At 39.5% G+C, this 14,242-nt stretch overlaps 1 protein-coding gene across 2 annotated transcripts in view; it reads left to right on the top strand.

The window, feature by feature from the left end:
- The window catches only part of SSBP2 (single stranded DNA binding protein 2), a 557,604-nt gene that overhangs the window by 538,241 nt on the left and 5,121 nt on the right, over positions 1 to 14,242 (top strand). For both annotated transcript variants that reach the window (XM_053701463.1, XM_053701462.1), the window contains 2 exons: positions 578 to 606; positions 3,616 to 3,714. In XM_053701463.1, coding sequence (XP_053557438.1) covers positions 578 to 606; positions 3,616 to 3,714 — 128 coding nt within the window. The remainder of the gene's footprint in view (positions 1 to 577; positions 607 to 3,615; positions 3,715 to 14,242) is intronic.

Raw genomic sequence — 14,242 nt, 5'->3', positions numbered from 1 at the left:
CCCCCCCCCAACACAACTCTGGTAAAGGTAGAACCAAATCTATGCTTTTTACCTCTAAGGGGCCGAATTATTAAGTACCGTATGGTGCCTAATACATCTTTTTCCGCACGGAAATGACAGTTAATAAGCAACGGTTTGATCGGGTTGATTGACATCCCCTGCTATCAGCCGATTGGCCGCGTATCTGCAGGAGGCGACATTGCACAAGCGGTTCACCAGAACTGTCGGTATTTAGCGATGTCTGTCGGACATGATCCACTAGGCGGATCATGTCGGACAGACATATGATAAATCGGACCCTTAGTCTCTGGTAGCTATTGTAATTGGTCTTAATACCAAGTGCACTGTGATTTTGACATTAATTGAACATGCATGTGTATATATATATATATATATATATATATATACACAATCAATGTATATTAAACTGCACACGATTACATCATAGACTATGAAAAACATATCCCCTAGACTGCTTAGGAAGAGATCAAACTATTTCTGTTCTATAGTTGAAAAGAATACTGCTAATTTTACCTTATTTGAAACCTACACTAATGTTTTTTCTTTTCTTTCTAAGGCTCAGGGGACATGGACAGTATTTCCAAGGTAAGTACAAGTTTCTTGAAGATGCAAATGCATTTCCAAAGCATTTGCTGTTCACTGTAACTGTCAGTAACCAGTGCCTCAGTGTGTCATTCACTGCCTATCGTACATACTAACAGGCAGCCTACTGATGAGTCATTTACTGCATACCCTTAATATTCACTAGTGTCTCATACTCTGCACACCATGCATAAGTATCTTCTACTTTTATTCCTATTAAAATCTCCGTCATCAGTATATGATTGTGTTCTCGTTCACAATCTATATTTTTCTATGCCATTTTACATGTACGTTTTGGTTAAAATAGTTTGCCTACCATACCTGTAGTACATGTATCATTTTTATATCCCATGTAGTGATATGATTTCTTTCATGTAATTGGCAAGAGTCCATGAGCTAGTGACGTATGGGATATACAATCATACCAGGAGGGGCAATGTTTCCCAAATCTCAAAATGCCTATAAATACACCCCTCACCACATCCACAATTCAGTTTTACAAACTTTGCCTCCTATGGAGGTGGTGAAGTAAGTTTTTGTGCTAAGATTTCTACGTTGATATGCGCTTCTCAGCATTTTAAAGCCCGGTTCCTCTCAGAGTACAGTGAATGTCAGAGGGATGTGAAGAGAGTATCACCTATTGAATGCAATGGTTTTCCTCACAGGAGATCTATTTCATAGGTTCTCTGTTATCAGTCGTAGATTCATCTCCTACCTCCCTTTTCAGATCGGCGATATACTCTCATATTCCATTTCCTCTACTGATAACCGTTTCAGTACTGGTTTGGCTATCTGCTATATGTGGATGGGTGTCTTTTGGTAAGTATGTTTTCATTACTTAAGACACCCTCAGCTATGGTTTGGCACTTTATGCATTAATATAATGTTCTAAATATATGTATTGTACTTATATTTGCCATGAGTCAGGTTTATGTATTTCCTTTTGCAGACTGTCAGTTTCATATTTGGGGAAAAACATATTTAGGTAATATTTTTCTTACCTGGGGTTTAGTCTTTTTTCAAATTGACTGTTTATTGCGTCATTTTTTGGCACGAAAGTACGTCCGATGATGCAAATTCGTCATTTCCGGCGTCTTAGTTGACACCGAGTTCCTTGCACAAGGTTGCGTCGTTAATGACACGAGTGTGTCATTTCCGGATGTTGTTAGCGCCAAAAAAATTTCAGTTACGTTGTGCGTCATACTTGGCGCCAAATAATTTCATTATTTTAAACCCCATTCCTATATGCCTCTTGCCTTTTTTCTCTATCAGAGGGCTATGCTGTTTGCATTTTTTTCCCATTCCTGAAACTGCCATATAATTGATAATTTTGCTTTATATGTTGTTTTTTCTCTTACATTTGCGAGATGTCTCAATCTGATCCTGTCTCAGAAATCTCTGTTGGAACTCTGCTGCCGGATAATGGTTCTACCAAAGCTAAGTGCATTTGTTGTAAACTTGTGGAGATTATACCTCCAGCTGTGGTTTGTAATAGTTATCATATTTTTTTACATGCAGAGAATGTGTCCATCAGTAAAAGTACATTGCCTGTTGCTGTTCCTTCAACATCTAATGTACAAGATATACCTGTGAATTTAAAATCATTTTTTGCTGATTCCATTCAGAAGGCTTTGTCTGCCATCCCGCCTTCTAATAAACGTAAAAGGTCTTTTAAAACTTCTCATAAAGTTGATGAAATTTCAAATGACCGACAACATACTGAATTATCCTCCTATGATGAGGATCTATCTGATTCAGAAGATCCTTCCTCAGATATTGACACTGACAAATCTACTTACTTATTTAAAATGGAGTATATTCGTTCTTTGTTAAAAGAAGTGTTGATTACATTGGATATTGAGGAAACTAGTTGTCAGGATACAATCATGTGGAGTAGTTGATACCTGGATTGGCTACCCGGCAGAGGTGGTATTGTGTTCTCAGCCTGGAAAAGGTTAATGTGAATTGCCTTTTTCTGTGTGTGAAATCTGCTTTCAGAAAAGCTGTAAGCTGAAACTCCCCCTCCTTAGCCCGTTACAGGTCTGAGGTGAAGTGTTCTTAGTGTAACTGGTAACTGTGTGTAGGAATGCAAAAAGCTCCTCCCCTACTAGGAACTAAGACTTGTTTGTTATGTTTATGTTTATTATGTTGAAGCTACTAAAGGTTTCAGGAACACTTCTAGTCTATTTGTTATCTTTTCTGGTTCTAGGAAAGGTCAGAAGGCTTCTGCTCGGGGTCAAGCCCCGCCTCAGAGAATTACAGCTCATTCTACTAGAATCTCAATCTCCACTTCATGGGCTTTTAAGAATGAAGCATCAGTTGATAAGATTTGCAAAGCAGCAACTTGGTCTTCTTTGCATACATTTACTAAATTCTACCGTTTTGATGTATTTGCTTCTTCAGAAGCAGTTTTTGGTAGAAAAGTTCTTCAGGCAGCTGTTTCAGTTTGATTCTTCTGCTTATGTTTTAAGTTTTTCATTTATGAGAATAAACTTATATTTTGGGTTGTGGATTAATTTTTTTCAGCGTAAAATGGCTGTTTTTATTTTATCCCGCCATCTCTAGTGACTCTTGCGTGGAGTTCCACATCTTGGGTATTGCTATCCCATACGTCACTATCTCATGGACTCTTGCCAATTACATGAAAGAAAACATAATTTATGTAAGAATTTACCTGATAAATTCATTTCTTTAATATTGGCAAGAGTCCATGAGGCCCACCCTTTTTATGGTGGTTATGATTTTTTTGTATAAAGCACAATTATTTCCAAATAACTTTGTTGATGCTTTTTACTCCTTTCCTTATCACCCCACTACTTGGCTATTCGTTAAACTGAATTGTGGATGTGGTGAGGGGTGTATTTATAGGCATTTTGAGGTTTGGGAAGCTTTGCCCTTCCTGGTAGGATTGTATATCCCATATGTCACTAGCTTATGGACTCTTGCCAATATGAAGAAATGAATTTATCAGGTAAGTTCTTACATGAATTATGTTTTTATTTATCTGAACAGAACTCTCCAAATAACATGAGTCTGAGTAACCAGCCAGGAACGCCAAGGGATGACGGCGAAATGGGTGGAAATTTCTTAAACCCCTTCCAGAGTGAGAGTGTAAGTGTAATTTGTTTTCTCTCTCTCATATGATTCCATATGCAGAGAGCTATGTATGTAGATTCCTAACATAATATATGTTTTTAGGCAACACAGGAATATGTTGACCGTTAAAGGGACATTATACTTCTGGGCACAACTACTAACCAATATGCAATTACTTTTCCTACTGTTCCTGCGGCTATATCTAAAAGGCGCTCTCCTATTAAATCCCCATTAAAGGTGCCAGATGGTAGAGCTCTGCTTCTTCATACTGGGAGCTGCCATCTTGGAGCATAGGTATTGTCACACACTTACAGAAGCAGGGTGCATTTACAGATCAGTGAGGTTGACAACTGTAAGTGTTTCTGGTTAGGGAACACAATACAGAGCAGGAGTTTTGCATTTTTCTAGTGGCTGAATTGTTCTATGTTATTGCTGAGTGCTTTTTTTTAAATAAAAACTTATATATTATTATTATTATATATATATAATATATAGTGCAGTGAACAAGTGCATTGAGCATGAAACATGTCTGCTTAGGAGCACGGCTTAACCTTCTATACCATGTATCTATGTGATGCTTATGGTTAACCCCTTAATGACCGGACCATTTTTCAATTTTCTTACCCTTAATGACAATGGCTATTTTTACATTTCTGCTGTGTTTGTGTTTAGCTGTAATTTTCCTCTTACTCATTTACTGTACCCACACATATTATATACCGTTTTTCTCGCCATTAAATGGACTTTCTAAAGATACCATTATTTTCATCATATCTTATAATTTACTATAAAAATAAATATAAAATATGAGGAAAAAATGGAAAAAAACACACTTTTTCTAACTTTGACCCCCAAAATCTGTTACACATCTACAACCACCAAAAAACATCCATTCTAAAAAGTTTCTAAATTTTGTCCCGAGTTTAGAAATACCCAATGTCTGCATGTTCTTTGCTTTTTTTGCAAGTTATAGGGCAAAAAATACAAGTAGCACTTTGCTATTTCCAAACCACTTTTTTTCAAAATTAGCGCTAGTTACATTGGAACACTGATATCTTTCAGGAATCCCTGAATATCCCTTGACATGTATATATTTTTTTTTAGAAGACATCCCAAAGTATTGATCTAGGCCAATTTTGGTATATTTCATGCCACCATTTCACCACCAAATGCGATCAAATAAAAGAAATTGTTGATTTTTTCACAATTTTTTTCACAAACTTTAGGTTTCTCGCTGAATTTATTTACAAACAACTTATGCAATTATGGCATAAATGGTTGTAAATACTTCTCTGGGATCCCCTTTGTTCAGAAATAGCAGACATATATGGCTTTGGCGTTGCTTTTTGGTAATTAGAAGGCCGCTAAATGCCGCTGCACACCACACGTGTATTATGCCCAGCAGTGAAGGGGTTAATTAGGGAGCTTGTAGGGAGCTTTTAGGTTTAATTTTAGCTTTAGTATAGTGTAGTAGACAACCCCAAGTATTGATCTAGGCCCATTTTGGTATATTTCATGCCACCATTTCACCGCCAAATGCGATCAAATAAAAAAAACTGTTAAATTTTTCACAATTTTAGGTTTCTCACTGAAATTATTTACAAACAGCTTGTGCAATTATGGCACAAATGGTTGTAAATGCTTCTCTAGGATCCCCTTTCTTCAGAAATAGCAGACATGTATAGCTTTGGCTTTGCTTTTTGGTAATAATAAGGCCGTTAAATGCTGCTGCGCACCACACTTGTAATATGCCCAGCAGTTAAGGGGTTAATTAGGTAGCTTGCAGGGTTAATTTTTAGCTTTAGTGTAGAGATCAGCCTCCCACCTGACACATCCCACCCCCTGATCCCCCCATGACCCCCCTCAAACAGCTCTCTTCCCTCCCCCACCTCACAATTGCCATCGCCATCTTAAGTACTGGCAGAAAGTCTGCCAGTACTGAAATAAAAAGCATTTATAATTTTTTTTAATTTTTTTTCATACAGTGTGCAGTGATGGATCCCCCTTACCCCACAACCTCCCTGATCCCCCCCCCATACATTTCCCTAACCATCCCCATCTACCTATTTGCCGCCATCTTGGGTACTGGCAGCTGTCTGCCAGTACCCAATTTGCCCCCAAAAATTGTTTTATTTTACTTTTTTATAATAAAAATGTGTTTTCTGTAGTGTAGCAGGCCCCCCCTGAACAATCTACATACCTCCCCCTCCCAGATCCCTTACTAAACAACTGAGACACCACTCGCCATCAGTTTTTTTTGTACATGAATCCATGTTTTGCGTGCGCATGCGCGCGCAACCCCCCTTCGCCCCCCCCCGCCGCCGCCGCCACAACCGAACACAAGGTTATATCCGATCCTGGTAAGACACATCGCAACAAGCTCCAGGAAGCTGCTCCCACCCACCAACGTAATCGAATGTTTTGCAATCAATAGCCGATGCAGAGAGGGCCACAGAGTGGCCCTTTCTGCATCGGTGGGTAAAATAGGGGATTGCAGTGATGCCGCAATATTGAGGCATCACTACAATCCCCTGGAAGCAGCTGGAAGCGATCATGATCGCTTCCAGCACTTCAAACAACAGAGGACGTGCCAGGTACCTCAATTGTCGTTAAGGGGAGTTTTTTCTATGACGTACCTGGCACGTCCTCTGTCATTAAGGGGTTAATCTTACTCTGTTTTTAAACTACTTTGGATTAAAGATTTGATTTTTATCTATGCCTGAGACTTGTGCTTTAGACTTTCTGTATGTATGTGTGTGTATATGTGTATATAGAGAATTATGCAGGTAAGCCTATTTCCACACTTTTGTTATTATTATTATTATTATTCCCCTTTTCTTTCTTTCCTTTCTCCTTTTTTGACTATCTTATATTCCCCTGTATACCTAATTTCCCATCTTTATTCATATTGATTCAATGTTATGTAACTTTGTCAGTATATGCTTTGTGTATAACCATATATTTCCCCTGCCTGTTATCTTTTACTGACTCTATCTGCCTGTCTCCTAAACCCCAATCATGATTTTTACGACACCCCGTCCTCCCCCTGCATTCAGACCTCTGTAACACTTTGTTATTTTAGCCTGTGTTTTAAGATATAAACTGTAAATTCCATCAAATTGGTCAGTATTGCTTCAGACTTATAAAAGGAAGATATTCTCCCGAAAGTTTGTCATCTTATAAATGTATAGTTAGTCCAATAAAAAAGGACATTGCTCAATGCAATACTCTTGTTATTTTGATATATATATATATATATATATATATATATTTGGATTTCATAGCCATTTATTATAATTTTATCTTCAAATAAAAGATTCAGTGGCACTACTAATTAGTTGTGATCTCCTTAACGCTGTATATTTAGTATATAAATGTATTCAACATTTATTGTGGGTATCACAAGCTCTCCTACCTATGCCAATCTTTTTTGGGGGTGGTGGGAGAGGCAAGTTGTATCTTCAGACGGGAATACATCATACACTGATCAAATACTGATGTGGATTTACTATATAAATGTTGTACTGTTTCTATGGGAAAATACCAAACCTGAACTTGATAAATTCCAAGAAATGCTGAACAACAACAGTTTGAACATCAAACTTACTCAATCAATCTGAAGCTCAATTCCTTGACCTGGTTACTAAAAAAGCGAATGGAAGAATCTCCACCATTTTGTTCAGGAAACACACAGCTACCAATAGATTGTTACATAGAAATATTACACATGCCCCTCATACCACTAAATCATTACCAGTAGGAGAATTTCTCCCCATCTGCAAGAATTGTAGTGAAGATTATAAGTTCAAGATTAGAGCCATGGAATTTGAAGCCAGACTGTTTGAAAGTGGTTATAGCAGAAGTATCAAAATGGCCAAAACCAGATCTATGAACACTGACAAAGCCTTCTGCATAAGAAAACTAAAACACCAGATACGCTAACCAGATTGATACTCGCATATAACCCCCACATCAAACTAGTAATTGAAATTCTTAAACATTGGAATATCCTACAAACCGATAAGGCCTTAATAGCTGTTATAGGACAGAGTAAAAATTGGGAAATGTACTCTCCAAACTCATTTTACTGCAAGGAAAACAAGATCTGCCCTCACTCCTGGCTCCCATCAGTGTGGTAATTGTTCTACCTGCCAATATGTTAACAAACCAAAGACTATACAAGATTGTTTTGGACATAAACACAAGATCAAACATTAAATAAGTTGCTCAGTGATGGAGCATATTAGAAATATCGGTAATCCCCCTAAAGATGAGAAGAGGGCAAATCTCTGACATCAGTAGCCTCTAATTTTCTTCTATTCCATCAAGCCAAACCAAAATATTTGAAATTCCAAGGTATTGAAAAGATTGCCGTAAGCATTAGAGGTGGGACTTTAGATCAAGACCTACTTGGGGCAGAATGCAACGGGATCTACCTGCTGAACACAGTTCAGACACATGGATTAAATGAACAAAATAACTACTATTGCTATTTATAGGGGTATTTACTGTGTTTCTTTAATAATGTTACAATTCTGAATTCGATGGATAATAATATTTGATGGATATATCTTTAATGAAGCAACAATTCTGAATTTGATAGATAATAATGTTCCACTGGTTGGCATTTCTTTTATATTTATTACCCTATATATATGTTTATTATATTTCTTCTCCCTTTTTAGTTCTTCACATATCTGTGATCACAAATTATTTACACAGTACTTTCACTAGAGATCAATTAATTTGATCAGATTTGTATTTATATTTAACAATATGTTATAGAGATGTACCGATACCATTTTTTTTTAAGACCGAGTACAAGTATCAATACTTTTTTTCAAGTACTTGCCAATGCCAATTACCAATACTTTAGTCCCTCCCCATAGCTGTCTCTCGCTCCCCATAGCTCTCTCTCTCTCTCTCCCTCCCAGTATATATTGTACATCACACACACACACAAGGATTATGGCTTATTCATATTTATTACTCGCATTGCTCAGGCCAATTAACATCAGACTTGAAACCATGAAGAAAGGAAGCATAGCCTACATAATGGATATTTGTTAAGAAATTCGTTAAGTTGATTTTTGTGAGACACATGTTAATCAGGCTAGAGAATCCAATTTTCCTAATCCAGGATAGTAAAATAAATTGTCACCATGAGGAGACACCCTATATTGCATGCACATGGCATAACTTTTTAACTGTTACAGGCACATGTCAGTCATATTTTTTTTTATTATATACACACATATATATGCATAAATATACATATGCATACCTTGTGTCTTCATCATTTGTTAAAATAGTAAACCATGCCCCTGTATATATAAATTTAGGGACATTACTTTTTTTAATTTTAACAAATGATGCAAATAGATTCGATTTTTTTAAAATAATGCAGACATATACTGTATGTCTGTTGCAGTACACACAAACAACTTGTTGCCATTTTTCTTTCCTAAGACATGGAGAGTCCACAACATCATTCCAATTACTAGTGGGATATTCACTCCTGGCTAGCAGGAGGAGGCAAAGCGCACCACAACAAAGCTGTTAAGCGTCACTTCCCTTACCCGTAACCCCCAGTCATTCTCTTTGCCTTTGTCAATGGAGGAGGTAAAGTTAGGTGTCTGAAGATATTTTTCCTTTTTTGGGGTACTTTTCCCTGCAAGCAAGGATTTGGGTCTAGCTGTGTCCACGTCATTTTTTTAAAAAATTTTTTGCGTAAGGGTAGTGGTGGCTTTTAAGCAGTTAGAAAAACTGAGCAAGGACCAGCTCATTACTTTCCAACATATATTGCTGCCCTTGGTTAGAAAGCCAGAGTTGGTTACTCTGTTCTTTCTTTTTCTACAGGTCTCTAAGGAGTATGTGTCCTTTCAAACCTTGTGAGCTGTCTTCCTGCCGGACAACTGGATTTGGAGGTAAGTTCTTTTGTCTTCTAGGTCTTGGACACTTGTACTTCAAAGGATATTACTGCAATAATTATTTGGGACACATTTGTCCTTTGTTGGGGATTTACCTTGGCAGGGTGCAGGCACTCATTATGTGACAAGAGAATTAAGGGTTAATCTTCCTTAAATGTGTGAGGAGGATATATACCTTAACATATGTTTAATTATGTGGCTCTTTGTTATTGAGGCTCTGAATGGGACTTACGTTCAGTCTATGATTAGAGCGGTGGTTTTTGTCTCGGCTCCTCTAGAGATTGTCAGGAAGCCCTTTTCTGCGATCTGCAGGATTTTTCTTTGATGCAATATCGTATTTCTCAGGAGGGTCAGGTAGGGCACCTCAGACTGAGGTGTAGAGGTCCTTATTTAAAGGTTTTATTCTGAAGTACAACTTCGCTCTGAGGGAATTTCATTTTTAAAGTGACCGTGTCATTTTAAATATTTGTCATTCCAATCATTTTTGGGAATCATGTCTTCTATGTATATGGAGCAGAAGTCTGTTCTTATGGATAAATGTTTGTGTCTAGAGGCCCAAATTGTTATACCTATGCAATTTTGTTCCTCATGTTTAGAAAAGACATTGAAATGTAAAGATACATTTCTTTTTTTCTGAGCCTAATATCTCTCAGGATGATGCTGCTCAGGCAATGCCACAGCTTTCTCCTCAAACGTCCCAAGCCTCAATGGTGTCACATACAGTGCCCTGCAGTTCCCCTCAGCCTCCTGGAGGAGTTTATTTGCCATCAGATTTTGCTGCCCAGATATCTTCTGCGGTATCTGCAGCATTATCTGCTTTTCCTATGTTGGGAAAACGCAAGAGGAAATCTAAACATTTGTCAGATGGTAAGGTGTCTGTTTCTTCTGCTGCTGTGAAGGTTAACCTCACTCATAAGTCTGAAGAGGATACCTCGGTAGCCTCTGAGGGTGAAATCTCAGATTCTGATAGTATGACTCTGAAAAGGTAAACTTCAGATTTAAGCTTGAACACCACTTACTGCTAAAGGAGGTTCTGGCTACTTTGGACGAGACTGACACTTCTGTTGCTGTCATCCCTAAGAAATCTAGTAAATTTAACAAATACTATGATCTTCCTTCCACTGTGGAAGTATTTCCTGTTCCAGACCGTGTGTCGGAGATCATTGCACACAAATGGGATAAACCTGGGATACCTTACTCCCCGTCTCCCATTTTCAAAAAGAGGTTTCCTGTTGCTGACTCCATTTGAGACTCATGAAGTACAGTACCTAATGTAGTAGGGGCTATTTCTACTCTGGCTAAGAAAACCATGATTCCTATTGAGGATTGCTGTTCTTTTAAGGATTTCATGGACAAAAAGCTGGAGACCTATTTAAAGAAGATGTATGTTCATCAGGGTCTACAATGGCAACCTGCAGTTTGTATTGCCACAGTAGCAAGTGCAGCATCTTATTGGTGTGATGCCTTGTCTGAACTGATTTTAGATGACACTCTGTTGGAGGAGATTCAAGATGGGGTTAAGGCTTTCAAGCTGGCCAATTCCTTTATCTCTGATGCCAACATGCAGTGAAGCCAAGATGTCTGGCTTCACTGTCCTAGCCTGCCGGGCTCTGTGACTTAAATCATGGTCAGCTGATGTTACCTCTAAGTCCAAGCTTTTATCTCTACTTTACAAGGGTAAGACCCTGTTCGGTCCTGGTCTGGCGGAGATAATTTTGGAAGTTACAGGTAGAAAGGGGTCCTTTCTACCACAAGACAAGAAGAATAGATCTAAAGGACGTCAAAGTAATTTTCATTCCTTTCGTAACTTCAAAGGTCCCTCATCCAAGCAGGAGCAGTCCAAGTGTTCTTGGAAACCCAAGCAGTCTTGGAACAAGAGAAAGCAATCAAAGAAACCCTCTGCTGAGTCTAAATCAGCATGAAGGGTCTGCCCCGGTCCAGGATTGGATCAGGTGGTGGGCAGACAGAGAAAAAAGTTTTCAAATCTCGTCCTATCCAAGGGCAGATTTCTCCTCTCAAGGTTATCTGCGGATCAGGTAAAAAGAGAGGCATTCTTAAAGTACATTCAGGACCTTTCCTCCCTGGGAGTGATTGTTCCAGTAATAGACCAAGGTCTAGGATTTTATTCGAATCTGTTTGTGGTTCCCAAAAAAGAGGGAACTTTTCGACCCATTTTAGACCTGAAGTGTCTCAACAAGTTTCTCAGGGTTCCGTCCTTCAAAGCGGAAACCATTCGTTCTATTCTTCCTTTGGTCCAAGAGGATCAGTTCATGATGACCATAGACCTGATGGACGCGTATCTTCATGTTCCCATCCACAGGGATCATTATCAGTTTCTGAGATTTGCTTTTCTAGACAAGCACTTTCAGTTTGTGGCTCTTCCATTTGGCCTTGCCACAGCTCCCAGAATCTTCTCAAAGGTTATGGGGGCTCTCTTGGCAGTTGTCAGGTCTCAGGGAATTGCGGTGGTTCCTTACCTGGACGATATATTGGTTCAGGCGCCATCTTTTCAACAAGCAAACTTTCATACAGAGATCTTGTCTTTTATACGTTCTTCGGATGGAAAATGAATCTGGAGAAGAGTTCCCTTGTACCAGCTACAAGGGTGGTTTTCTTAGGGACCATCATCGGTTCCCTATCTGAAATTTTTTCTGACGGAGGTCAGAAGATCCAAGCTTCTCTCTACTTGCCTCTCTCTACAGTCTGTTCGGCCATCAATGGGTCAATGTATGGAGGTAATTGGTCTGATGGTAGCTTCCATGGACATCATTCCCTTTGCTTGATTTCATTTGAGAGCTCTGCAGTTATGCATGCTCAGACATTGGAACGGATACCATTCGGATCTATCTCAGAGGATAGATCTAGACCAGTGGATAAGGGACTCTCTCTTGTGGTGGATTTTTCAGGATCATCTGTCTCAGGGCACGTGCTTCCCGGAGACCCTCCTGGGTGATTGTGCCCATGGATGCCAGCCTGCTAGGCTGGGGAGCAGTATGGGACTCGTTAAAGGCTCAGGGCCTATGGTCTCTGGAGGAGTCTTCTCTCCCAATACTCATTTTGGATTTGAGAGTGATCTTCAATGCTCATATGGCCTAGCCTCAGTTGTCCTTAGCCCAGTTTATCAGTTTCCAGTCGGACAATATCACCTCAGTGGCTTACATCAAAAACCAGGGAGGAATTCAGAGTTCATTTTCCATGAAGAAGGTAACTCTCATTCTGCCATCCACATTCCAGGAGTGGACAACTGGGAGGCGGATTTCCTGAGCAGACAAACCTTTCATTCCTGGGAGTGGGTTCTCCATCCGGAGGTGTTCTCCAGGTTAACCCTCAAGTGGGGGTACTGGAATTGGATCTGATGGCGTCTCATCAGAACGCCAAGCTTCCAAGGTACGGTTCAAGGTCAAGAGATCCTCAGGCCGCTCTGATAGATGCTCTTGCGGTTCCATGGGATTTCGGTCTAGCATACCTGTTTCCTATGTTTGATACGAGAAATGACTTGTGGAAGGAGCGCAAACAGGAGACGGCGTCTGTAATTCTTACAGCTCCTGCATGACCTTGCCTGATCTGGTTTGCAGACCTAGTGAAGAAGTCATCTCTTCCTCCTTGGAGGTTACCTCTGAGGAAGGACCTTGTAACTCAGGATCCCTTCCTCCATCCAAATCTCGTTTCTCGGAAGCTGACTGCTTGGAGATTGAACGCTTAGTTCTGGCTAAGCGTGGGTTTTCTGAGTCAGTCATTTTATACTATGATTCAGGCTCGCATGCCTGTTACTCGTACGATTTACCATAAGGTATGGTGTAAATACCTATATTGGTGTAAATCAAAGGGCTACTCCTGGAGTAGGGTCAGGATTCCTAGAATTGTGTCTTTTCTCTAGGATGGTCTGGAGAAAGCGTAGTCAGTCAGTTCTCTGAAAGGTCAGATTTCTGCATTATCTATTCTTTTACATAAGCGTCTGGTGGATGTGCCAGATGTTCAATCTTTTTGTCAGGCCCTAGTTAGAATCAGGCCTGTGTTTAAGCCTGTTACTCCTCCTTGGAGTCTTAATCTAGTTCTTCGAGTTTTGCAGCAGGCTCCGTTTGAGCCAATACATTCCACATATATTAAGCTGTTATCGTGGAAGGTTTTGTTTCTTATTGCTATTCCTTCTGCTCGGAGAGTTTCTGAACTCTCGGCTTTGCAGTGCAATTTGCCTTACCTTACCTTATTTTTCATGCCGATAAGGCGGTCCTTCATACTAAATCTCCCTAAGGTGGTTTCGGATAGAAATATTAATCAGGAAATTGTTGTTTCTTCTCTCTGTCCTAATCCTTCCTCTCATAAGAAATGTCTGTTGCACAACTTGGATGTGGTGCACGCTCTAAAATTGTACCTACAGGTTACTAAGGATTTTCGCCGGTCTTCTGCCCTGTTTGTTTCTCTGGAAAGCAGAGGCTATTTCTCTTTCCCTCTGGTTGAGACGTATGATTCGTTTTGCTTATGAGACTGCTGGACAGCAGCCTCCTGAGAGACTTACAACTCATTCCACTAGGGCTATCTCCTCTTCTTGGGCTTTCAAAAATGAAGCTTCTGTGGAACAGATTTTTAGGGCTGCAACTTGGTCCTCTCTGCAT

The sequence above is a fragment of the Bombina bombina genome, chromosome 2, assembly GCF_027579735.1.
Source record: "Bombina bombina isolate aBomBom1 chromosome 2, aBomBom1.pri, whole genome shotgun sequence".
NCBI lineage: Eukaryota > Metazoa > Chordata > Amphibia > Anura > Bombinatoridae > Bombina > Bombina bombina.
This window is presented reverse-complemented; position numbering and strand designations above follow the sequence as displayed.